This window comes from Dendrobates tinctorius, unplaced genomic scaffold, assembly GCF_039654945.1.
Source record: "Dendrobates tinctorius isolate UK_male_01 unplaced genomic scaffold, ASM3965494v1 ptg000015l, whole genome shotgun sequence".
Classification (NCBI taxonomy): Eukaryota; Metazoa; Chordata; class Amphibia; order Anura; family Dendrobatidae; genus Dendrobates; species Dendrobates tinctorius.
This window is the reverse complement of record NW_027361683.1, coordinates 23,816,660-23,843,139: the sequence shown is the minus strand read 5'-3', so window position 1 is coordinate 23,843,139 and position 26,480 is coordinate 23,816,660. Positions and strand designations below refer to the sequence as shown.

The window sequence follows — 26,480 nt, the reverse complement described above, 5'->3', positions numbered from 1 at the left end:
GCGCAGCTTCCTGCTGGCGTAGGAGATCACTCTTTCTTTCCCATTCTGTACCTGCGACAGTACTGCTCCTAGTCCCACGTTGCTGGCATCAGTGTACAGCACAAAGGGTTTGTCATAATCTGGGTAGGCCAGAACTTCATCTCCTGTGAGAGCCATCCTCAATCTGGTGAAGGACCTTTCCAACCCTTCAGTCCATTCAAAGGTGGAATTTTTCCGTTTGGTCTTCTTGGACTGCCCGACCAGAAGATTTTGCATAGGGGTGGCTATTTCAGTAAAGCCTTTGATGAATCTTCGGTAGTAGCGTACCAGTCCAAGGAATTGGCGTACTTCAAGAAGGTTGCTGGGCTTCGGCCGTCCCGGATGACTGTGACCTTATCAGGATCTGGAGCCACACCTTCTGCACTGACCACATGACCGAGGTACTGCACCTTGGGCTTCAGGAGGTGGCACTTGGAGGGCTTCACCTTCAGGCCGAAATTGGACAAAGCTTCAAACACTTCAGCCAGGTGTTCCAGATGATCTTCATAGGTTTTGGAGAAAACAATGACATCATCCAGGTACAACAGGACCGTCTCAAAGTTCATGTGTCCCAGGCAGCACTCCATCAGTCGTTGAAATGTTCCTGGGGCTGTGCAGAGCCCGAATGGCATATAATTGAACTCACAGAGACCCATTGGAGTGGTAAATGCTGTTTTCTCCTTAGAATCATAGAATCATAGAATCGTAGAGTTGGAAGGGACCTCCTGGGCCATCTGGTCCAACCCCCTGCTCAAAGCAGGATTCGCTAAATCATCCCAGTCAGATGTCTGTCCAGCCTCTGTTTGAAGACTTCCATTGAAGGAGAACTCACCACTTCTCGTGGCAGCCTGTTCCACTCATTGATCACTCTAACTGTCAAAAAGTTTTTTCTAATATCTAATCTGTGTCTCCTCCCATTCAGTTTCATCCCATTGCTTCTAGTCTTTCCTTGTGCAAATGAGAATAAAGTTGATCCTTCTACAATGTGACAGCCCTTTAGATATTTGTAGACAGCTATTAAGTCTCCTCTCAGTCTTCTCTTTTGCAAACTAAACATTCCCAAATCCTGCAACCTTTCCTCATAAGACAGGGTTTGCAGACCGGTCACCATTCTGGTCGCTCTTTTCTGAACTTGCTCCAGTTTGTTGATGTCTTTTTTAAAATGTGGTGCCCAAAACTGGACACAATATTCCAGATGAGGTCTGACCAAAGAGGAGTAGAGGGAAATAATGACTTCACGTGATCTAGACTGTATGCTTCTATTAATACATCCTAGAATTGCATTTGCCTTTTTTGCTGCTGCATTACACTGTTGACTCATATTCAGTCTGTGATCTATTAGTATACCCAAGTCTTTTTCACATGTGCTGTCACTTAGCCCTATTCCTCCCATTCTATATATGTTTTTTTCATTTTTATTGCCCAGATGTAGTACTTTGCATTTCTCCCTGTTAAAAACCATTCTGTTAGTTGCTGCCCACTTCTCCAGTTTATTTAAATCTTTTTGAATCCTCTCTCTCTCTTCTCTAGTATTAGCTATCCCTCCTAGCTTTGTGTCATCAGCAAATTTAATCAGTTTACCCTCAATTCCTTCATCTAAATCGTTGATAAAGATGTTGAACAATACAGGGCCCAGGACAGAGCCCTGTGGTACCCCACTTGAGACATTCTTCCAAGTGGATGTGCAGCCATTTACGACCACTCTTTGGGTCCGATCACTAAGCCAGTTATGAATCCACCTAACAGTTGCCTTGTCCATTCCATACTTAGTCAATTTTTCAATAAGGATTGTATGAGAGACTTTGTCAAATGCTTTGCTGAAGTCAAGATATACTATATCTACAGCATTTCCTTGATCCACCCAATCAGTGATACCATCATAGAAGGAAATTAAGTTAGTCTGACATGACTTATTAGTTACAAACCCATGCTGACTCTGTTTAATCACTTCATTCTTATCCAGGTATTGACATACATGTTGTTTAATAATTTGTTCAAAGATCTTTCCTGGTATAGAAGTCAGACTCACCAGCCTATAGTTGCCTGGGTCCACCTTCTTCCCCTTTTTGAAGATAGGAACAACATTTGCTCTTCTCCAGTCTTCTGGCACTTCTCCTGTTCTCCAAGAATTTTCAAAGATTATGGAGAGGGGTTCAAAAATTTCTTCTGCTATCTCCTTCAGCACTCTGGGGTGTAATTCATCTGGACCTGGAGACTTGAATTCATTTAGGTTAGCTAAGTGTTTCCTCACTATCTTTCTGTTTATAGATATCCTCGATTCTTCTATTCCCTTAATAGGACAGTGAATAACAGTTGATATTACATTTCCTTTCTGAGAGAAAACAAATGCAAAATAGGAATTTAAAAGTTCAGCCTTCTCAACATCCTGTCTTACCATTTCATCATTTTCATCCTGTAAAAATCCTATAGCATCTTTGACTTTTCTTTTACTTTTGACATATCCCCAAAATCCTTTATTATTGCTTTTGACATCTCTTGCAAGCCTCAATTCATTTTCAGCTTTAGATAATCTGATTTGTGCCCTGCAGGTTCTGCAGACAGCATTATATTCTTCTTTAGATATGCCTCCCTCTTTCCATTTTATAAACATTTTTTTCTTCCTTTTTAGCATGTGCTTAAGTTCTGTGTTCATCCATCCTGGTTTCCTTAAATGCTTCCTATTCTTCCCTCTTTTCGGAATTGTTAACAACTGTGCTTTGAGAATTTCATTTTTCAAGATTTCCCATCCCTCCTGGACATTTTTGTCTTTTAGGATATCCAGCCATTGTATCCCTCCAATTCTCTTTCTGAATCCCTTAAAATCTGCCTTTCTGAAATCTAACCTTGACGTCTGAGTCTTCACAGGTCTTCCGCCTCTAGTTATCCAAAATTCTAAAATAGCATGGTCGCTACCTCCTAGGGTCCCAGCCACTTTTACCTCCTCAACCATTTCCTCCCTGTTTATAAGGATTAGATCCAAGGTAGCAGTTCCCCTTGTTTTCTCCCTTACCTTTTGGAAGATAAAGTTGTCAGCAAGAGAGGATAAGAATTTCCTTGACCTGTTAGTTTTGCCTGAGAGAGATTCCCAACAAATGTCTGGATAGTTGAAATCTCCCATGACAACTATGTCATATTTTTTGGAGAACTTGGCCATTTGATGCATAAAGAGTTCATCCATATCTTCAGCTTGCACAGGCGGCCTGTAGTAAATGCCTGTTATGGTGTCCTTTCCATTGTTCTGTCCTTGTATTCTTACCCAAACAGTTTCCACAGAACTCCCAGTCTCTGAAGCTTCAATCTCTGTGCAGATATACTTGTTTCTAACATACAATGCGACACCCCCTCCTCGTTTATCAAGTCTGTTTCTTGCAAATAAGTTGTATCCTTCTAGTCTTGTATTCCAATCATGTGTATTGTCCCACCAAGTTTCAGTGATTCCAATGACATCATATTTCTTTTCCTGTGTTAGTAGTTCCAATTCTCCTTGTTTGTTGCCCATGCTTTGTGCATTAGTATAGAAACATTTTAGTTTGTGATTGGTTTCTCTTTCTCCAATATTTTTATTAATTAGATTCTTTCGTCTTTGTTCTTCCTTTCCACTTCTAATAGCAGAGTTCTCAATAGCATTTGTCAGGTGTATGGCTTTTTCTGGTCTTTTGCTTCCCTTCCCATGTAGTTCTAGTTTAAAGCTCTCCTTACAAGTGTAGCAAGGCCTCCACCACAGGAACCTGCCAATACCCACTGGTGAGATCTAAGGTGGAAAAGTAGTTAGCAGTTTTAAGTGCAGCTAATGATTTCTCAATTCTAGGTAGTGGGTAGGCGTCTTTATGTGTAATGCTGTTAATTTTCCTGTAATCAACACACATTCTCATGGTACCATCCTTTTTCTTTACAAAAACTATGAGAGCTGCCCATGGGCTACAACTGTCTCTGATAACGCCTGCTTCCTTCATCTCCCTCAACATACTCTTAGCACATTGGTATTGTGTTGGGGGTATAGGTCTGTACCTCTCCTTTATGGGTGGATGGTCTCCAGTGGGGATATGATGTTGGACCCCTTTTGCCTGCCCAAAATCTTGTGGGTGTTTGCTGAATATCCGCTCATACTCTTGTGTCACTCTGTAAACCCTATTTTTCTGGTAGGAGGGTGTAGAGTCAGTTCCCACCTGCAGTTGCTGGCACCACTCCTCCATCTGCTTCAGAGGGCCATTGTCCTCCACCTGATCGGATGAGACCAAGGGCTCTGCTGCCTGCAAAGAGTTGTTATTGACAGTGAGCAGCTTAGCAACTGTGGCATACCGAGGTATCGTGGCCTCCTCCCCACAATTCAAAAGGTGTACAGGTACTCTCCCCTTTCGTACGTCAACCACCCCTCTGGCTGTCAGGACAGTGGGCCTGCTATCGGAGTATACTGGTTCTACCAATGCCTGGTAATCTCTCTCTCTAAGACCTATAGCTGCCTGACACCAAACCAACATTTCACATCTGGGGGGTATTGCAATGGGGAAAGCATCACTCACTCTGACACTGCCAATTTCTCCGCCAGAGAGTTCTACCTGTTGTCTTTGCATCAGGGCTCTGATCTCCTTCTGCAGGACTCGTTGTTCACTGGAACCAGCAGTCTCAGCCACCTGTTGCAACAAGACAATAACCTCGGACAGACAGTTTTCAATTACATTTGTACCAAGAGTCATCATGGGATTACATTCACGTCGATCAATATCAACAACTATCAGACCTTGAGATTTTAGCTCTACCCGACCCACTTTAACAGTAATCTCTTTACATCCTATCTGCGGCAAAGGCTGACCATTACTGGCAACTACTGTCAGTTCATCAGTTGGGCCACGGGTAAGTTCTGAATCAGCCCAATACCTCTTGTAAAGAATGTACGGCATAATTTTCACCTGGGAGCCAGTGTCCAGCAAAGCGTTCATGGGGATGCCGTCAATCACCACAGGAAGGATCGGTCTCCCTCCCACATACTTGGCTCGCCAGTTCCTTGGGCCTTGTGGTCCTACTCCTGGGGGTTGGCCCTCTGCCCCAGGGGTTGCTCGTTTAATGGACAAAATCTTGCAAGATGAACGGCCTTGTAGCAGCGACGACAGATGGGACGTCCGTCCTGGTCATAGCGATCGTTGTTCCTCCCTCGAAGTGGCGGGGCTCTCCTCCTCCGGAGCCACGGGACATCCTCTGGACTGGAAGCAAGCTGGATCTTCTCCTTGGAGGACACCTGCAGGGACTGCATGGTTTTGGTAAGTGCAGCCATCCCTCTGGTCAACTCCTGGACTTGAAGACGTAGCTCCTCAGTTGGATCTTTATCAAGAGTCTTTGCGTCAGCCTCTACCAGGAGGGAAGGGAAAGATGTTGCTTCCTGGTGTTAAGTGATCGCTGGGCGCCTAGGGGGTGCTGGGCGGCTGTCAGTTGATTCCTGCAGTACCCGAATAGCCCTGTCCTTAAAATCAGCAAAGTCCAGATCAGGGTTTTGCAGGGTTATGATACGCAACTGTCCTCTGTGGTTACTGGATAGGAGTCCTTCAATGAACTGCTCCTTTAACAGCTTATCCTCCTCCTTCACACTGTCAGGATCAACTTGCTTAACTGCTCGCAGCGCCTCCTGCAGGTTGAGAGCATAGTCCCTTATACTGTCCTGCGCCTTCTGTTTACAGCCATAGAACCTCATCTTGATTTCAGCTGCAGTGCGGGTGTCAAAGGTGCTTCTCAGCTTGGCCAGGATCTTTGCAACAGTCTCTTTATCAGTGTCCTGCCAGGCTTTCACTTCTCTCTGCGCTGCACCCGTTAGCTGTCCAATCAGGATATTCACTTTCTGGCTCTCAGACAGAGGGTAGACTTTAAACAAACTGCACAGACTCTCTTTAAATTCACTCAGGGTATGTGACTCACCCGAGTACTGCGGTAGCCAGGCCACTCCCGGTATGTAGGGCATACACAGCGGCATTATGGGGACCGCTGCGGTGGGCACTCCTCCTTGCGGCGCTGCGTGGTTGGCGGCAACGTCCGCCGCTGCATCGCCGTGTGGCGCGGACATTCTCTTCCTCCTGTAGTGAAACCTCCACCAGGAGGAGCTGGTGAGGGAAGAGAGGTTATACACTAAGAGCAGCAACCCTGAGCAACAGCACAGGTGCCACAGGTAACGAGAGAGAATAGTCAGACGAACCGAGTCAGAAACTAACAGGAGCAGACGTACCAGAAGGAGCAGCAATACACGTAGTCAAAATACCAAAACCGAGAGTCAGAAAGCCAGAACATGAGCACGGGGTCCAAAACGTGAGACGAAATACGTGGTCGGGGTACAAGCCAGGGAGTCAGATGCCAGAGAGGGAACGTAACTGCAGAGACGAATACCAAGAGACGGGGTCAGAAATCAGTCCGGGTCATACATGTGAATATCAGTCAAAGGCAGGAAGATCACCAGGGTACAAGGGTCAGCGGCTCTAAACTGCAAGCTTGAGCTATCACTAACACTGGTCAGCAGGCTGTGAGGGATTGAAATAGCCCAGCTAGCTCCAGAACGAGGCTGAGGAGATTAACCCCCGCATGACCAGTCCGGAGTGAAGACAGCAGAAGATAAACTCCGGACTGGACCATGACAGTACCCCCCTCTCAATGGGGGGACACTGGACCCCCAGGCTTCCCTGGATACCGAGCGTGAAAGGCCCGGACCAACCGATCCGCATGGACCGAACGCGCCGGCACCCATGACCGATCCTCAGGACCGTATCCTTTCCAATGGACCAAGTACTGAAGTGAACGATGGAGCATACGAGAATCCACCACCTGTTCCACCTCGTACTCGGTCTGCCCATCTACCATAACAGGCGGCGGGTGCGAGGGAGACTCGTCAGAGGACGGCACCGACGGCTTCAGAAGCGCTTTATGGAACGCATTAGGAATCCGTAATGACGGAGGCAACCGCAGGCGAAAGACCACAGGATTAATCACCTCTAAAATCTCATACGGACCAATAAACTTGGGACCCAACTTAGCAGAGGGAATTCTCAGCCTTATGTTTTTGGTGGATAACCATACCTTATCCCCCACCTGATAAGTCGACTCCACCGAGCGTCGTTTATCTGCAAAAAACTTATATTTGCCCTGAGCCTCCCCAATGTTTCTCTGAACTTCCCTCCAAACCTCCTCCAACCGCAAAAAGGCTGAATCAGCCCCTGGACACTCCGAATCTAGTCTGGAGAATTCACTAAAATGAGGGTGAAACCCATAGTTGCAGAAGAAAGGAAAAGTACCAGTAGACTGATTGACACGATTATTGAAGGCGAATTCCGCCATAGGTATCATAGAGCACCAATCATCCTGTCTGGATGTGACAAGACACCGCAGGATCTGCTCTAAAGACTGATTGGTCCTTTCAGTCTGACCATTGGTCTCGGGATGGTAGGCCGATGAAAAGGTCAGACTGATGCCCAGCCTTTTACAAAAAGCTCTCCAGAATTTTGACACGAATTGCACCCCTCTATCAGACACCACACTGACAGGCACACCATGCAGTCGAATCACATGCTCAATGAATAGCTTAGATAGAGTCTCAGCATTAGGAAGGCCCGTTAAGGGTACAAAATGTGCTTGTTTACTGAACCTATCCACAACTACCCAGATCACGGTTTTGCCATTAGAGGGTGGGAGATCGGTGATAAAATCCATGGACAGGTGAGTCCACGGTCTATCCGGAATTGGCAGTGGCACCAATTCCCCGGCCGGCCGGTTGTGGGAGGCTTTAGCGCGGGCACAAGTTTCACAGGAGGACACAAAACCAGTGACGTCAGAAGTCAACGAGGGCCACCAGAACAGCCTAGTGATGGCTTTACGAGTGGCCGAGATTCCTGGATGCCCACTCAGAGCTGAGTCGTGGAACTCCCGAAGCACCCTTAACCGATACTGGACAGGCACAAAGAGCTTATTTTCAGGTATGGACGGGGGAGCAAGAGATTGGGCCTCACGAATCTCCTGCTCCAATCTCTGGGACACCAAGGCCACCACCACCACGCGCTGAAGAATGGAGGAAGGAGGCTCCGGAGGCGATACCGGATCTAGGCTGCGAGACAAGGCATCCGCCTTCACATTCTTGGAACCTGGTCTGAAAGTGATGGAAAACTAAAATCGGGAAAAAAAAAGGGACCACCTTGCCTGTCTCGGAGTCAGACGTTTGGCGGATTCGATGTAAGACAGATTCTTGTGATCTGTAATGACAGTGATACGATGGACAGCCCCCTCCAAAAAATGCCTCCATTCTTCAAAAGCCAATTTAATGGCCAACAACTCTCGGTTACCCACATCATAATTCCTTTCAGCAGAGGAAAATTTTTTAGAAAAGAAGGCACAGGGTCTTAAGTTAGTTAATGTGGTGGGCCACTGGGACAACACAGCCCCCACTCCCACCTCAGAGGCATCCACTTCTACGATGAATGGTTTAGACAAGTCAGGTTGCACCAGTACCGGAGCAGTCATGAAACGTTCTTTTAACAAAGAAAACGCCGCCACAGCTGGAGCTGACCAGTTTTTAAGATCCGCTCCCTTTTGGGTGAGATCAGTGAGGGGTTTGACCACTTGAGAGAACCCCTTGATGAATTTTCTGTAATAATTGGCGAAAGCCAGAAATCGCTGAAGACCCTTGAGATCTCTGGGTTGCACCCAATCCACAATGGCCTGTACCTTCCTAGGGTCCATACGAAACCCCTCAGCGGACAGGATGACCCCTAGAAAGGGCACTTCTTGAGTAAAAAATGAACACTTCTCCAATTTGGCAAAGAGTGAGTTCTCCCTGAGCCTCTGGAGAACCGCATGAAGATGACCGATATGACTTTGTCTATCAGAAGAATATATAAGTATATCGTCAAGATAAACAACTACAAAACGTCCAATAAAATCAGAAAAAACATGGTTAATGAAATTCTGGAATACCGCTGGTGCGGTAGTCAAACCGAAGGGCATAACCAAATTTTCAAACAGACCCTCAGAGGTGAGAAACGCAGTTTTCCATTCATCCCCCTCCCGCATACGGATGAGATTGTATGCTCCCCTGAGGTCCAACTTAGAGAACCACCTGGCCCCCGACAATTGATTGTACAAATCAGGTATCAGTGGGAGAGGGTAGGCGTTTCTTATGGTTATTTTATTCAGTTCTCGAAAATCGAGGCATGGGCGTAAACCACCATCCTTCTTTTTTACAAAAAGAACCCCGCTGCCACGGGAGAGACAGATGGCCGTATATGCCCTTTCCGGAGGCTCTCAGAGATATACTCCTTCATAGCAGCCCGCTCAGGGCCGGAGAGATTGTACAGCCGGGCTTTGGGCAATTTGGCACCGGGAACAAGATCCACGGCACCATCGAATGGGCGGTGTGGTGGTAGAACCTCAGCCTCCTTTTCGGAGAACACATCCTTAAAACCCTTTAGGTACTCCGGAATACCCTCCAGGTTGACGGATGACATAGACACAGTAGCAAGACAATTTTCAGAACACCCAGGTCCCCATTTAACAATATCCCGGGACCCCCAGTCAATAACTGGGTTATGCCGTTGCAACCAGGGAAACCCTAACACCAGGCAAGCAGGGAGGTTATCCAAAACAAAGCATGACATGTGCTCCTGGTGTAGGGCCCCCACCCTGAGGGTAAATTCTTTAGAACTGAAATGGAGACCATCCTTAGTGAGAGGTGTAGAATCAATAGCCACAATTTTTAAGGGAGTCTCCAACCTAACTGTCCCTAATCTACAGCGAGCCACCAGCTTATAGTCAATCAGGTTCAGGGATGACCCACAGTCTACAAAAGCCGAAGTATGGAAAAAGCCGTTCTCAACACCAAGTTCCACCTTTAGCAGTACTCTTGAAAAGGAAGAAAAAGGTACCTGAGAGTCTGGGTGACCTCCCCGATTATCTCCCAGACTCAGCCGCTTGTTAGTCGGAGGACAGGAGGGGCAGTCTTTTTTCCAATGTCCGGGAGAGACGGAGAGCAGTAAAGCAGTAAAGTAAAGCGGAGAGCAGTAAAAACACAATTTTCCATCACGTTGCCGTCTCCTCTATTTCTCCTGGGGGTTGGTGGCTCCCACCTCCATAGGTTCAGATGGAAGCAAAACATCAGGGTTAGCAGGGAAAAACGGAACCCCTCGCTGAGTAACACCTCTCTCCCGCAGTCTCCGATCCATACAGATAGCCTGACTCATAGCCTCCTCCAATGAACTGGGAGGTGGATGGAGAGCCAGAGCGTCCTTCAAGCAATCCGACAGTCCCTTCCTGACCAGACATCTCAGTGCAGAGTCGTCCCAGGACACCTCAGTGGACCATCGACGGAATTCGGAGCTGTACCCTTCGGCTGAGTGCTTCCCTTGCCCCAGACCCAAAATAGTGACCTCTGCCACCCTAACACGGTCCGGTTCGTCATAGATAGGTTCTTTGAGGCCCTAGGACTTATCTACCGACATCCGTTCAGGGGCAGTAGGGGGCAACGAAAAAGCCCAGGATTGGGGACCCTCCCTAAGTAAGGAGATAACAATCCCCACCCGCTGAGTCTCATCCCCAGACGATCGGGGTCTAAGAGAAAACCATAATTTACAACTCTCCTTGAATATATGAAAGTTATCTTTTTCGCCAGAAAATGTGTCAGGAAGTTTAACTGAGGGTTCAGGAGAGTGCAAAATAACATCTACAGAGTCACCTGGTGGACAAACAATATGAGAGATGTTTCCCTGCATGGTCTTAATAGTCTCAGTCAGTTCTTTCTGTAAGTGGGTCTGAGACATGACAAGGGACTGATGATTCACAGAAAAGTCCTGCGCCATCTGCGTCAAACTGGACACTTGATCTGCCAAGTTATGCAGCAGATCCATGGCCAGAGAAAAAAAAATGCAAAATCCCGTTTAAATGTGGGCTTTAGTGATAATGTAGTGAAACCTCCACCAGGGGGAGCTGGTGAGGGAAGAGAGGTTATACACTAAGAGCAGCAACCCTGAGCAACAGCACAGGTGCCACAGGTAACAAGAGAGAATAGTCAGACGAACCGAGTCAGAAACTAACAGGAGCAGACGTACCAGAAGGAGCAGCAATACATGTATTAAAAATACCAAAGCCGAGAGTCAGAAAGCCAGAACATGAGCACGGGGTCCAAAACGTGAGACGAAATACGTGGTCGGGGTACAAGCCAGGGAGTCAGATGCCAGAGAGGGAACGTAACGGCAGAGACGAATACCAAGAGACGGGGTCAGAAATCAGTCCGGGTCATACATGTGAATATCAGTCAAAGGCAGGAGGATCACCAGGGTACAATGGTCAGCGGCTCTAAACTGCAAGCTTGAGCTATCACTAACACTGGTCAGCAGGCTGTGAGGGATTGAAATAGCCCAGCTAGCTCCAGAACGAGGCTGAGGAGATTAACCCCCGCATGACCAGTCCGGAGTGAAGACAGCAGAAGATAGACTCCGGACTGGACCATGACACCTCCCCCCTAGTTAACGTTAGCCAGGGCCCGGGGGTTGTGTGAGCTCACCGGCAGCCACTTCGCAGGCCCGATGCTCCGGGCTGTAGGCCTCAGCTCCTCCTCTTCTCGTGCGCTGTCCTCTCTTCCCGCGCGGCACTTCCCTTCTTCGCGCTCTGCGGCAGGCTCCGCCCACGAAGGCCTGCCCCTTTTTCTTCCCGCGCGCGCCAAGCAGCGCGGCAATGGTGGCAATTGGCACCAATATCACCCACAGTATTTTACACAAACACAGTCTATGGCACACAGGACTCAGGGGGGTACCAGGCTCCGTGATCCTGTTTGTGACGCCAAATTGGGTCACCCTCCCAGGGCTGTGGGGTACTCGGTACCGGGCCGGTATCAGTGGGATGTGTCACAGCAGCGGTGACCCGGACCGTGGCCCTGGGCGCCCAAGTAATAGGAAGATGTTGTGAATGGTGGAATGTAGTTAGATGAATAGTTCGTGACACCACCTGTGGTGCTCGGCAAGGGAGGTGTTAAGCCGGCGCTGCATGCAGATCCGCTGGGACTGATGGTATTGTGCATCAAAGATGTAACAGCTCCCCACAGGTGAAGCTATAGTCCCAGGGCAGTGTAGATGTGGTTGGCACGGGGATGTAGCGGTGCCGGAAAGATAGGAAGCAGGCAAGACACAGCGGGGTGCAATTTTTGTACCTTTACTTGATAACTGCAGTCCAGGGTCCTGATTACAGATGGTATTGGAGCAGGCTAGCCTGGAAGCAATTCAGAGATTCTCTCTCTGCAGACGGGTTGTGCAGTCTCCTTACTAGTGCGTATTTGCGAGATCTCCAGTACCGAGTTACACTGAAGTTCCTCCTGTCAGATGTTCCCAAGAACCTCACTTGCACGGCAGACAGATGTAGCCTATCTCGGGGACTCTTCTCTCCTGAGTCCCGGCTCACTATCCAAGCTGCTGTGGTGCCCTCAAGTCTTGGATGGGAGTAGGGCATTTACAGCCTCCTACTCCTCTGGTGTCTGTTGCAGGACCGTTAGTGTCCGTACAACCGTAGAGACCAGGCTCCAGTTCTTGCGCTCTCTCCAGAGATGAGCTCTACCTTTCAGCTCTATCTCAGCGCTCCTTCCATACGTCTGCACACTTCACCCTCCGTAGACAAACTAACCACCCCTTCCTCTTGGCCCTCAGAGAGCACTCCTCCCCTTAATCCCTGTTCAGAGTTCCCCCTGCTGACCTGGAGTGGAACTGTTTTGCATGCATAGATTGACTGCGAGAGAGACCCATCATTGCCTCCAAGCCTGGCATTACCCTCCCCTGGAGGAAGGCAAAGCCACTGTGGCGACCATACTCCTGGGGGAGCCACAGTATTATCTCCTTTGGAGGACAGTAATAGCACAAATAATAATGTGATCTTGGTTAATTGTGGCTATCCATCCAGGACCTTTTGTATTTTTCTTTCTTTAAGGGGCTAAGAATTCACAGGCAAGTAGTTAACTACCTGCCTGCTTTGCCCGATGCAGATTTGTGGTCACAGACGCTCCTGCCATTCATTCTGCTTAATTTGACCTCACTGTTGAGAGAGGTGAGGGTAATGCTTCTCATAATTTCAGCAGATATGCAGAACAATAAGTCAACTATTCTCAAATTCCTCCCATTAACCAAAAGCTCAATATTGTTAAAGATATTTTATCTGAGTGGATCTGTTATGTACTGTGCAGCTTTTACATTCTTATTTTAAAGAAATATTATTACCAAGTTTGCATCAATACTTTAATTCATTACTCTTAAATAATTTTTTTTTCTGTTTATAATTATTGTTTATGAAACAGTGTAATCAGCAGTGCTAAATGGGTGTGGTTGGGGCGTGGATATGGGCATGACTACTAAAATGGGTGTGGCTAGGGGTGTGACCTAAATTTTGCCGCGGCGAGCTACGCCCTGAGGCATCTATCCGCCCGTAAAGCAAGGGCTATGGTGGCCTGCAACGTCCCAGGAGTAGCATACTGCACCAGAGTATCCTGAAGCCTAGCTGACAGACCCTGACAAAAATGGCTCCTAAGAGCAGGGTCATTCCACTGCCTGTCAGTGGCCCATCTCTGAAACTCTGAGCAGTACTCAGCCGGCCGGCCCCCCTTAAAGGGAACCTGTCAGCAGGATTGTGCACAGTAACCTACAGACAGTCTCAGGTTGGGGCCGTTATACTGATTACAATTATACTAACCATCAGTTACTAAAATTTCCCCAGCATACTACCAGAACCTAATTCTTATAATCTAAAAAACTATTCAGCTGTATTTACGTTAACATATGTGAGAAAAAACAAGCAAAAACGTATATTTCCACATGCGAAAATCAAGTTATTATCATCATATTAAAATTACATGAGCAGATGAACAAAATTATATAAAAAGTGCCAATGGTGCATGATCATGAGTCCAAAAACAAAGCAGCATCAACAAAGAACATGTAGTGGTTACAATATATCTAGACAACAAGCCTTCATAATAGTTCTAATGCCAATATACATAGTAGCGATTCATAATAATGGAATAACATGTAACCCAAGCTACCTACAATCGCCAGACATGTTAAATACACACATTCATAACTTACCACAGCTCCCATCCTCGTCGGTTTAATCTGCTTCTTCTTTCATGTTGAATGGTTTGATGGGGACAGTGGCACCATCACTGGAGCTGTGGTAAGTTACGAATACTGAATAACTGAATAAGTTTTCATACTGAATGTTTATGGGAGTAATCTTTGTAGGCTATGCTGTTTATTGAAAACGGAAAGAGCCCTACAAAGAAATGATCAAATTACCTACAATCAAATATCGTGGAGGTTCAAAGATATTTTGGGGTTGTTTTCTGCTTCTGGCACTGGGTGCCTTGACTGTGTGGAAGGCATCATTAAATCTGAAGATTACCAAAGGATTTTGGGTCACAATGTAGCACCCAGTGTCAGAAAGCTGGGTTGGGATCCTAGGTCATGGGTCTTCCAGCAAGACAATGACCCCAAACAGTTCAAGAAACACCCAGAAATGCATGGAAACAAAGCACTAGAGAGTTCTGAAGTGGCCAGCAATGAGTCCAGATCTAAATCCCATTGATCACCAGTGCAGAGATCTTAAAATTGATGTTGGGAGAAGGTACCTTTCAAATATGAGAGACCTGGAGCAGTTTGCAACAGAGGAGTGGTCCAAATTTCCACTTGAGAGGTGTAAGAAGCTTGTTGATGGTTATAGGAAGTGATTGATTGTAGTTATTTATTCCAAAGGGTGTGCAACAAAATATTTAGCTGAGGGTGTCAACAATTTTGTTCAGCCCATTTTTGAGGCTTTGTGTGAAATTATGCCCAATATGCCTTTTTCTGTTTTTTTTTTTTGTGTTGTTCCCATACACACAAAGGAACTAATCGTGTATAATAAAACAAAGTAATTGCAATAATATTCTGGGAGAAACACTTCATTTTTTAGAGCAGTTTCATGGGTGCCAACAATTTTGGCTACACATTCATAAACAACTGGTGTTAGGCATCGGATTTCTGGCTCTGCACAGCAGGAATCCAGAGCCGTACATTCAGCGGTCTCCCATTCCGCTCCGACCGCTCAGCAATCACGGCGAGCCAGGCGTGCTGCTCAGACTTGTTTTGTGAGCCTGGATGTTGCTGCCACCTCTGGTGCAGCAATGGTAGCGCAACCTGCTCAGCAGGGAACCGCTCCAGAGGCTAAGTCCTCGTGCCGTGCTACTGGGCATGCCCGCAGCTTGACCTCTAACTGGAGAGCAGAGAGTTTAGGTCCTGCGTCGGATCTGATTGGTTCCTTCCAGGGTACTGGAAGGTCCCGGAAGCGCATGGCTATAAAAAGCCCGCATGGTGGCTCGGCCATGCGCTAGTGTGGCATATTATGCTGAGTGTGAATGGTGATGGATGCATGTTCTGGTGACTGACTTATTAAGAAACCCCTTCCCTCTGATAATACGAATGGTGACAGAGTGTTGGTGATAGTCAGCTCCCATTACTGGCGAACCAAGCGCCACTGTGCTTCCTACACTGCACACTAGCGTCCGACTGTGACCGGCCTTCCGGCGCCGTCGTCTAGCAGCTGTAGTTATAGCCGCACTGCGGTAGCAGCGTCCTGTGGTGGTTGCGGTTGCAACGCCACCCGCTGGTTATCCTGTGAGGATAACAGGGCCAGCGCCTTTGTATTGCTTTCTGTAAAGCGACTCTGTGTCTGAACAGAGCCGCTCTTAGCGTTCGGGTGACGTAACCCGAGCGCAGTACTTCACCTTGTGGTGTATCTGCCATTGTCCAGCAGCGGTCTTATCATCTACCGCACGGTGGACCCCGGGCGGCGAACGCACCTTCTATTATTTATATCTGGTGCGTTCCGCCGACCCTAACAACTGGAGTCACTGCGAGGTACAGTCTGGGCCCAAAATGTCACATTACAAGCCCTTACAGCTGAGAACCTCCTATTGCTGCTGCTCCACTGATTCTAGAACAGTTTTCTCTGTGTCCTTCCCTTCCAGTGTTATTCCCCCCAGAAATAAAAAAGCAAATTGTCCAGTCAACCAACTGGGTGTAACACAAAAATTCTGTGGGATTTGCTGTTTCTCCTTGGATAAAGGCCTGTCAAAATATGGTTGCGCCCACAGAGAAGTTCTGTGGTATAAGCCCAGTTGTTGAAGGGAAAATATGCATCTTTGTTATTTGGTTGAGTGGGGGGGGATAACTTTTGAAGAGGGGGGGCACAGAAGACAAATAGTTTCAGGATGAGTGGAGTTCAGCAAATTGGAGGAGAAGGAGATTTTTATATTAAAATTTAAAAGGGCCTCTTTAAAGGGAACCTATCAGGTCAGGTAATGCTATTAATCTGCAGGTATGGGGTTAATCCGCAGGTTAATAGAGTTACGATGGTGTCCGACCGCTACCACAACTGGTTACAGAAGCACTGAGAGCTGCGACTGTAAGCACATCCCAGCAATGACTGACAGCTGGCTGTGTAAGGGAAGACCATAACTGTAGTCGTGACCAGAGGCACTGAAGCATCTGTGTCCCGACCTTCCCTCACAGAAAACTGTATTCCTCCTCTCGGCATACCTGCATCTACAGGTTCAGGTCCCCCTGGGAACTTCCCAGGCGGCAACGGTCCCTCTTCCAAGCGACCCCCAGTAATGGAGATACAGTCCAGGATAACTTGAACACTCTCTTTACTTAATACTTCACACGTTACATCCACAGTTGGCACATCATGAATTTCACTTGTCTCCTCATCTTTCCCTGCTATGCTGACGCTTCTGTGCGGCACACATCCGGACCGGACCGTCTGAGACTGCTCCCCAGTTTCTTCTTGGCCTAACCTCGCTATGATGACAATTCCTTCTGCCTGATTCGACCCAGACTCCAAATCATCAGTCACCCAGTTTGGTTGCCTCTGGTAAAGCATCCGGCCCGTCTGTACTATTCTCGTCAAAGCTCCAACTTCCTTCAACTCCTCACTCCAACTGACTCTTGCCCTAAAGGTGTCCGCCCAGGCTATGAGTCGACACATCTTTCTGCTCCTGTACTGGCCCACTGCTATGATGCCCAGTGGCTGTGGATAATGTGGGCTGCAGCTATTAAATGATGCGTGGCTGCCAAGCCGTCCTGGGCCTATAGCCCATGTGGACACTTCGGGCACCCTCGCCCCATCTGAACTAACTTCCTAAAAACTCCTGTCTTACCACTCGGCAGCCCCTCCTACACTTAACCCTCTATACACCAACTATAGCCTATTCTAACCGTGGACACTAGTATGCCCCCATCTATTGGCCCACAAAGAAACTACAATTACCATTATCCATGAGAACTATAATACTAAGGTGCCTCCCTCTAATGTCCGAAGGGTGCACTTCACTTTCCCTAAATTGTACATGAGCCATAGTGAATATTATTACATTATATACAGTGAAGAACATGACAACACATTATTATATTGCATTAAAGGAACACAACACAATATACATAGTCCTACAGAGAATGACAACACATGTATGAATATGGCAGTACCATAAATGTGAGTGGTAATACATATTGCTATGTAGCAGTACCACAAATATTAACATAGACATCACCAACATTAGTTCATGTAAACATCAGCACACTGAGAACAATTAGAGGAAGGGGAGCAAGGAGGTAATTCTGTGTCACCCCCTTACACCTGTGCAGTGCACCAGTACAGAGCGGACTGACAGCCAGTGATGGCCTCCCTCGTATGACTGAAAGCCGGCGGCTTCCAGGAGAAATAAGTTAATTTTCTCCCGGGTGCCTGACTTTCAGTACAGTAGCTGGGCACCCTCATAACGCTATTAATCTGCCGATTAACCTTATATCTACAGATTAACAGTGTTATTGGACCTAACAGGTTCCCTTTAAATGGATTGAGTGGCTTCTAAGGCTTTATTTGCTCATGATAGTTCAAGATGTGATACATATGAGCTAAATCTGCGGACACCACACTTTTCACAGCTCGGTACTGAATATTGTATCGACTAATGGAGACCCGTATAATAATACCAACTTTTTGCAAACATTTCTCTCTCATTCTGTTAGTAGCCATACATATCTCTGCTGGTAGCCACCAACCTCCTGTAGCTATGCACACCATTCTTATATGTTAGAGCTAACATGACAATATTTATTTCCATTTAGACATGGCTACTTTAAGTTTGAAACCAGGAAGCCGCTTCTCAGTCCCAGACTGGCATACCAACAACTTGCTGATTTCTACAAATGCTCAGAGGCAGCAATCTGCTTCCCATCAGATCCGCCAGGAGGCCAGGACTCTTCGGAATGAGACCAACAACCAGGTAACTGTCAGTCACTTTTCCTTACAAGTTGTACGTCAGTCTCTGAATTGTATTAATGTGTGACATTCAGAATAAGGGTTATGGTTTCTAAGCACTCGGTATAGACTATTGCACAGGATAGGTATGATTTCTAGAAAGCCATGGCGTTATGTAATCAGCAATGAACCAAATAACCTGCCTGCTCCAGTCCAGTAAGTGTGATTGATCAGCCATTGATAACTAGGCAGCATATTAGACCTTGAAGCAGTTATTCATAAGCACACAGCTCTGCAACAAAAGTTGCCATCAGGAAAGTATAAAACTACTGCATACAAGTACTGCTTAATGCTATGGTATATACTCAATGAAAGTTAAAGGGATTGTCTGGAACTTATACAGTGATGACCTATCTGTACTATAAGAGTCATCACCATGAGATCAGTGGGGTCTGACTTCCCACATCCCCACTGATCAGCTGGAAACTACCACCACCTGCCACAATGTACATGTCAGAACACAGCAGCCTCAGACGATGCTTAATAGCCACTGCCAAGTACTGCTGTTTATCTGCAACTGCTCTATTGTCAGAGCAGATTTCAACTGATCGGTGCGAGGTGTGGGATGCAAGGGGGCCAGACCCCACCTTTTTTATATTGATGAACTATACCTTTTGGACAACCCATTTAAGTGTTCTATTGCCTTTAGATTTTGTCATTGGTTATGTTACTCTGGTTTTGACCCTATTTTTCTGACTATGCCCCGTCCCCTGATTTTGTCATTGATTCTGTCTCGTTGGTTTTTTGATCTAGCTTGTTAATTTGCCCCAATGCCAACTTGCTCTACTCTGTGGATGTACACCAATAATCTCAGCTGCAAAGTATTAGGCGCTGTACATGAGTGAAAGGGCAATTGGCAAAAAATTCTCTGAGACCTAATCAGTGTGGTTAACACATAGACTGTCCATGAAACTGCTTAAGGCCTCTTTCACATGTCAGTGTATCTGGTACGCGTGGTGACAAATTTCTCATGTACCGGAGACACTTACTCAAGTAGCCCCATTCAAGTGAATGGTTCTGTACACTTGTAAGTGTGTTTCTGCAAACCAAGTGTCTGTAGGCAAAACACGCTGACATGTCCGTTTTTTAACAGCATCATGGGCCGCAAAACATCCGGAACATGTTCACACTAATGATACACGGATTACATCCCTGTGTCATCAGTGTAACACGTACTAGTGCCTGAGAAGCAGCGGTATAGTTAGCTCTGTTCCCCGGAGCCGGATGCTGAAGACCGCTCTCATTATTCTTTCTTGCTCTGCTGGCGATGAGCACAAGCAGGAGTGAATGTTGAGAGTTTCATTCAACTCATAACAGCGAGAGCAAGCGATGGCTGATGGGAGTAGTACTCCCATCAGCCTACACCTGCTGCCGGTAATAACAGTGAGAGTAGGTGGTGGCTGATGGGAGTATTCATCAGCTGCCGCCTGCATTATAAATAAATAAATAAATGAAAAAACCGGCGTGGGTTCTCCTGTATTTTTGATAATCAGACAGGCTGTAACCCTCAGCTGTGAGCGTTAGCAAGGCTGGTTATCGAGAATAAAGGGGTTCCCATGCTGTTTTTTAAAATTATTTAAATAAATAATTTTTAAAAAAAAACAGCGTGGTGTCCCCCCTGTTTTTGACATCCAGCCTTGCTAAAGCAGACAGCTGGTGGCTGGTATTCTCAGGCTGGTAAAGAGCCATAGATATTGATCCCTCCAGCCTAAAAACTGCAGCCCACAGCCGCCCAGAAAAGGCACTTCTATGAGATGTGTGTGGCTCCCCTGAGGATTCAGTTGCCACAGAGGTACTGCACCTCCTCCTGAGGTGTGGTACCCCACCATCCAGGTAAGTTGGGGGCCCCTGACCACGCTCCAACACTTGCATCCCACATAACACAGTAGTTCAGCAAAGCCACATTGCGGCTCCCTGCTTGGAGTGTAGCATAGCACCTTTGGTGGCTCCCTGCTTGGAACACAAGACGTGCTGGGAGGTGGGTGGAGTTAGAATACATAAAAGAGCGGGGAGGTTTAGGAGTTGAGTTGAGTTCAGTTCGGTTCAGAGTCGGAGGAAAGAAGATCCCTGGGAGAGGGATGGAGGAAGGAGGTGCTGCGGGAGATCTCAGTGACCTGGATCTGCTGGCACGGGAAAGGAAAGAAGGAGAAAGACATTGAACAGAAACCTGATCTTCCATAAGAAGGAGAGACTAGTATGGAACGTAGGAGTAAAAGGGAACAGAGGACGTGGGTTAGGCGAGAACCCTGCCTAGAAGTTCTAAGCGCAAGGCCGGGGCCCGGTCCCCGAGGTTGCATGGATACTAATGGTCCTGCAGCAGACACCGGTGGAGTAGTGAGCTGTAAATGCACTACTCCCATCTAAGACTTGGGGGCACAACAGCAACTTGGATAGTGAGCCGGGACTTAGGAGTGAGGAGTCCCCGAAGCAGGCTACAGCTGTCTGCCGTACAAGTATAGTTCTTGGGAACATCTGTCAGGAGGAACTCCAGTGTAACTCAGTACTAGGAGTACTTCACACCAAAGGCGCTATAAGAAGAGACGTTCAGAAAGGCACATGTTGGCGGAGTGTTGGAAGGGAGCATTCCATCTGACCTGGAGGTTGACTGAGTCCCTGACCCGGAGGACACAGCACGGAGGCAGGCACCTATGTGTACTACAGACTGTGAGTAAAGCTTTGGAACTACTTGCCCTGGTGTCCTCCAATTATTTCTGCGCTAACACACCCTGTACCACTACATCGGGGTACCAGCTTCTACACCGCCTGTGCCTCTCCTCTACCCCTACATCTACACTGCCCTGGGACTAGAGCTCCACCTGTGGGGAGCTTCACCATCTTGGCTGCAACACACCACCAGTCCGAGAGGATTTGCATGCAGCGTCGGCTTAACATCTCACTTGCCGAACACCACAGGTGGCGTCACGAACTATTCATTTAATCAACTACATTCCACAATTCAATCTCCCCCATTACTTGGGCGCCCAGGGCCACGGACCGGGTCACCGCTGCTGTGACACATCCCGCTGACACCGGCGCGGTACCGAGTACCCCACAACCCTGGGAGGGCAACCCAACTTGGCGTCACAAACAGGATGACGAGACCCGATGCCATCGGGTTCTGTGTGCCTACGATTTATTGAACTTAAAAGCTTGTGGAAATGTGCCGAAGACCATATTTGATAGACTATAAAATGAACACTAAAAATGGCCGCTGGCGCGGTGAAGAAGCGCGTGACAACATGGGTGGTCCTAAGAAAAGACCGCAAACTGTCCCCTGCCTGAATTACTATGTAACGGCGACATGACCCACCCCCCAAGGGGTTCGTATACTGGCTTGGTATGGAGGAGCTGGAAGAAGACGCCGCCCCAAGAAGGAGGAGCGGAAGCCAGTGGCGGGAAAGGAGCCGAGACAGGAAGAAGAACGCCGGAACGCCATCTTGGAAGGAGGCCTGCGGAACGCGAGGAGGTTATGCTGGACCTCCCCGGCGCCATGGCTGAAGGCTCCAACCCAGTGTCCGAGATGAACCGCCAGTAGCTGGAGGATGAAATAGCCCAGCTGATGCGCCGCCTGCAACTGAGGTAGGAAGAGCTATGGACCTTAAATCTGCAGCGCGCCCAGGAGGGGCCTACACCTGCGGTACCCGCGACTCCGGTACCTGCAACTGCTACACCGGATCTTTTCCAGGCAGACCCTGTGGAGCCTGTGACCGCTGCCATACCTCCGGCAGTGTATTTTGTCCCCTCTCTGCCGCCACCACCGGAGGAGTTGTACAAGACCCTGGGAGCCGAAGCAGAGGAAGAAGAGCTCCCGTCCGGACCTGATGCAGCCACGCCGGTCCCTTCAGAGACCCCTGCGAACCCGGAGCCGCTATTGGCTCCACTGCCGTCCCCGGTATCCCACCGAACAGCGTTCACTGCCACCATGCCTGCACCGGAGCCGAGGCCGCACCGCCAGGAGGCTCCAGGTATGTCTGATGCCCAAACACCTGGGAAGGCCTTGGGGTGTACCACAGTCGCAGCGGCTGGCCAGGTTGTGTTGGATCTGGTCTGGGACTGGGATATCAGTCCCTCGGGGAGGACACCGGAGCCCCTAATGGTGGTGCCGCGGTACACAACGAGCCGGGATTGGTCTCAGGAAGAACGGGAGGAAGATGAAAATTGGGCTAGCTGCCAAGCGACCATACGCCAGCTGGCAGCCGAGCAGCAGGCGAGGGAGCAGCTCGAGTTGGCTGTGCTAGGCCCTGATTTAGACCGGAAAGAGCAGGTCTGTGCCAGTCAGTACGGTCCCCGGGACTCAGCAGGTTGGGGATACGTTTTAAATGTGAACCACAAGAGGGGGTTCGGCTTCATTCACGACCCCAGCCGAATCTCCGATCTGTTCTTCAATCAGAGGGATGTGGAGTCACACTTGAGGAAGGGGCACCCTGCCAGAAACCTACACCCGGGAGATCATGTGACGTTTACCAGACATGAAGGATTGAGAGGCTGGTATGCAATGAATATCAGACGGGTCCCGGAGGATCTCATCAAGACCTGCAGGCAGAAACCGTCTACTGCCCCTTCACCCCCAGTGATTACTAAAACAGTGTTTGTGCCTACCCCCATGTGCCATGCTGGATCAACACCAGTCCTGCAGCCAAGAATACAGAAAGCTACAAATTTGACTCCGATGGAAGAGGATTACCTGCGGACTGCCAACGCATTTTTCTCCCCTGGAAGCAGTTCCAGTAACCAGTTTCCAGAAATCCCAGGAGGAGACCACCACTAGCAATCTCAAGCAAAAATAACTCTCGTTACCCAGGAGGGTATTTGCACCGTTGTGCCTTTTGTTTTCTATTTGTGATCATCATGGTTTAGTTTTGTTTTTCCAGTGTTGCCCAGTTATATTGGCAGCTTTCACACTTGAACTGCAGAGATCATGAACGCTGAATGGTCCAGAACTGTTATTGTACATAGTTTGCACCACTTTAGGTGCTCTCTCTTGGTTTTACATAGGACTCTCTTCCTGAAAGAAGAATTACCTTATCATAAGGACATTTCCAGACATGTTGGCCGGACCCGTGTCTATTCTTTGCACTTATTGATAATGGTTAATATATTTTTGAAACGCTAGAAAATGATAAGGTTTAATGAAGGAATACAGTGAATGTTTTAAAAATGTAGAAATATAGTAAATGGTATACTAAAGAAATTTTGAAGTACAATTGCCTTGAATGTGAATAAAGAATTGAAGTTACAGGTGATGAACCAGACACCAGCGGTTGTCATATAAGAAAGTAGAAGAATGTGTAAAGTAACAGGAAGGAGATTTGTTGCTAGAAAATGTGAATTGATATTGAGTTGCTTCCATAGCACTTTAAATTAGGTAGAATAACTTTAAATTTAGATAGTTAGTACTCTTGTTTGTAACGTTCAAGAAACCGTGCCTCCCACATTGGGAAGTTTAGTATAAGAAATGTTTATTCAGCATTATAAAACTTTTGTATGTTCCTGGATTGTTAACTCTGTTTAACTTGCAGCCCGCGGACATGCTGTGTTTAACGGGGGGAGTGTGGCGCCCCTGAGGATTCAGTTGCCACAGAGGTACTGCACCTCCTCCTTAGGTGTGGTACCCTACCATCCAGGTAAGTTGGGGGCTCCTGACCACGCTCCAACACTTGCATCCCACACAACACAGTAGTTCAGCAAAGCCACATTGCGGCTCCCTGCTTGGAGTGTAGCAGAGCACCTTTGGTGGCTCCCTGCTTGGAACACGAGATGTGCTGGGAGGCGGGTGGAGTTAGAATACATAAAAGAGCGGGGAGGTTTAGGAGTTGAGTTCAATTCAGTTCAGTTTGGTTCAGAGTCGGAGGAAAGAAGATCCCTGGGAGAGGGATGTGTTATGAATGAGTCACCTAAGGAGGAAAAAACAAAAATACAAGCTAAGTCCAGAAAACCGGAGAGGTTGGTAGCTATCGGATTGCAGACCCCTGATCCTATCCACAACAACTAACAGTAGCCGTGGGGGGTTCCTACGATGCCCTAGACCCCTCGATCACAGCTGGAGAACGAAATAGGCCTAAAGAAAGAAAGGGGAAATCTAAACTGCCTCAGAGCAGACCCCAAAGCAATAGGCAGCCCCCAACATATAATGATGGTGAAGCAAGATGAAAACACTAACACAGATAGAAAGATAGGTTGAGCAAACGATGGGGCCCAAGCTAACTAAAAAGGACAGGATAGAAAAGCTGCTGTCTGCAATCCGTAAAAAACCCTACCAAAAAATGTCCCAACCGTCTGATAGGAAAAACAGGCCCTGAAGTCGCTAGGACTTCAAAAAGACTATATCAGCACTCAGGTAAATTCTGAAGACAGAGCAAAGAGACTAACTGATCAGAGACAAAAATGGAACTCATCACACCCCCGACCGGGGATAGCTGAACTCCAAAAAAACAAGGTAAACAAAACTAATAAGTTCAATAGCAGAGCAAAAACTTATCTTTGGGAAGCAGGAATCAGACTGGTCTCCAAGAATCCAGCAGAGAAATCACCAGCGACTCAGAAGGGCGTCGGCTGCCTTATATCCAGTCAGAATTTCCTGTTACCCAGTCATCATCTACCAGATCAGGTGTTTGGTAATCAGCCTCACTACCTTCCTTCACCAGAAGAGGGAGTTCATCAGACATCGACAGTGAAGGGAAAAATGAACTCACAACAGTACCTCCCCCTTGAGGAGGGGTCACCGAACCCTCATCCACGCCACCAGGGCGATCAGAATGGGCCCGATGAAAGGCACGAACCAATCTTTCGGCATGAATATCGGATGCAGGGACCCAAGAATTATCCTCCTGGCCATAACCCTTCCATTTAACCAAATACTGGAGTCTCCGTCTAGCCAGGCGAGAATCCAGTATCTTCTCAACCTCATATTCCATATTATCTTCAACCAATACCGGGTCAGGAGGTGCCACCACAGGAACTACTGGCTCAACAAACCTCTTTAACAGAGACTTATGAAACACGTTATAGATCTTAAATGTAACAGGAAGAGCCAATCGAAAAGAGACTGGATTAAGAATCTCCAAAATCTTGTAAGGTCCAATAAATCTAGGTTTAAACTTTGGAGAAGCCACCTTCATAGCGATATTCTTTGATGACAACCAAACCATATCACCCACCTTAAACTGGGGACCAATGGTCCTATGCCGGTTGGAAAACCGCTGGGCCTTTTCCTGGGAGAGAGACAACTTATCCACCACTTGGTCCCAGATCTGGTGCATTCTCTCCACCACAGTGTCAACACCTGGGCAGGCAGAAGGCTCCACCTGCCCTGAAGAGAATCGAGGATGAAACCCAAAGTTACAAAAAAAAGGTGACATCAAAGTGGCAGAACTAGCTCTATTATTTAAAGCAAATTCGGCCAAGGGCAAAAATGAAACCCAATCATCCTGATCAGCAGAAATAAAGCATCTCAAATATGACTCCAAAGTCTGGTTTGTTCTCTCCGTCTGCCCATTGGTCTGAGGGTGAAACGCAGAGGAGAAGGACAACTGCATTCCCATCTTGGAACAGAAAGTCCTCCAAAATCTAGACACAAACTGAACTCCTCTGTCAGATACAATGTTCTCAGGAATCCCGTGCAAGCGAACCACCTGTTGCAAAAACAAGGGCACCAACAGAGGAAGATGGCAACTTAGGGAGTGGTACAAGATGGACCATCTTAGAGAATCTATCACAAATCACCCAAATAACAGTCATTCTCTGAGAGACAGGCATATCAGAGATAAAATCCATTGAAATATGGGTCCATGGCCTCCTGGGCACCGGCAAAGGCATCAACAACTCACTAGAGCGAGAACAAGGTTTAGACCGAGAGCAAGTCCCACATGACTGCACAAAATTCCTGACATCACGAGACAAGGCAGGCCACCAAAAAGACCGACTCACCAAATCTCTAGTACCAAAAATACCTGGATGACCAGCCAATGCAGAGCAATGAACTTCAGACATCACTCTCTTCCTCCACTGGTCAGGAACATACAATTTTCCATTGGGACAATGCTCAGGTTTGTCCTCCTGAAACTCTTCCAGAGCACGTCTCAAATCGGGCGAGATGGCAGAAAGAACTACCCCCT

The 26,480-nt window shown here is 47.5% G+C and overlaps 1 protein-coding gene across 2 annotated transcripts in view; it reads left to right on the top strand.

Annotated features, from left to right (window-relative positions):
* The window catches only part of TEKT2 (tektin 2), a 93,431-nt gene that overhangs the window by 16,919 nt on the left and 50,032 nt on the right, over positions 1-26,480 (top strand). For both annotated transcript variants that reach the window (XM_073562892.1, XM_073562888.1), the window contains exon 2: positions 18,174-18,331. In XM_073562892.1, the coding sequence (XP_073418993.1) occupies positions 18,176-18,331 (156 nt within the window). In that variant the 5' untranslated portion in view covers positions 18,174-18,175. The remainder of the gene's footprint in view (positions 1-18,173; positions 18,332-26,480) is intronic.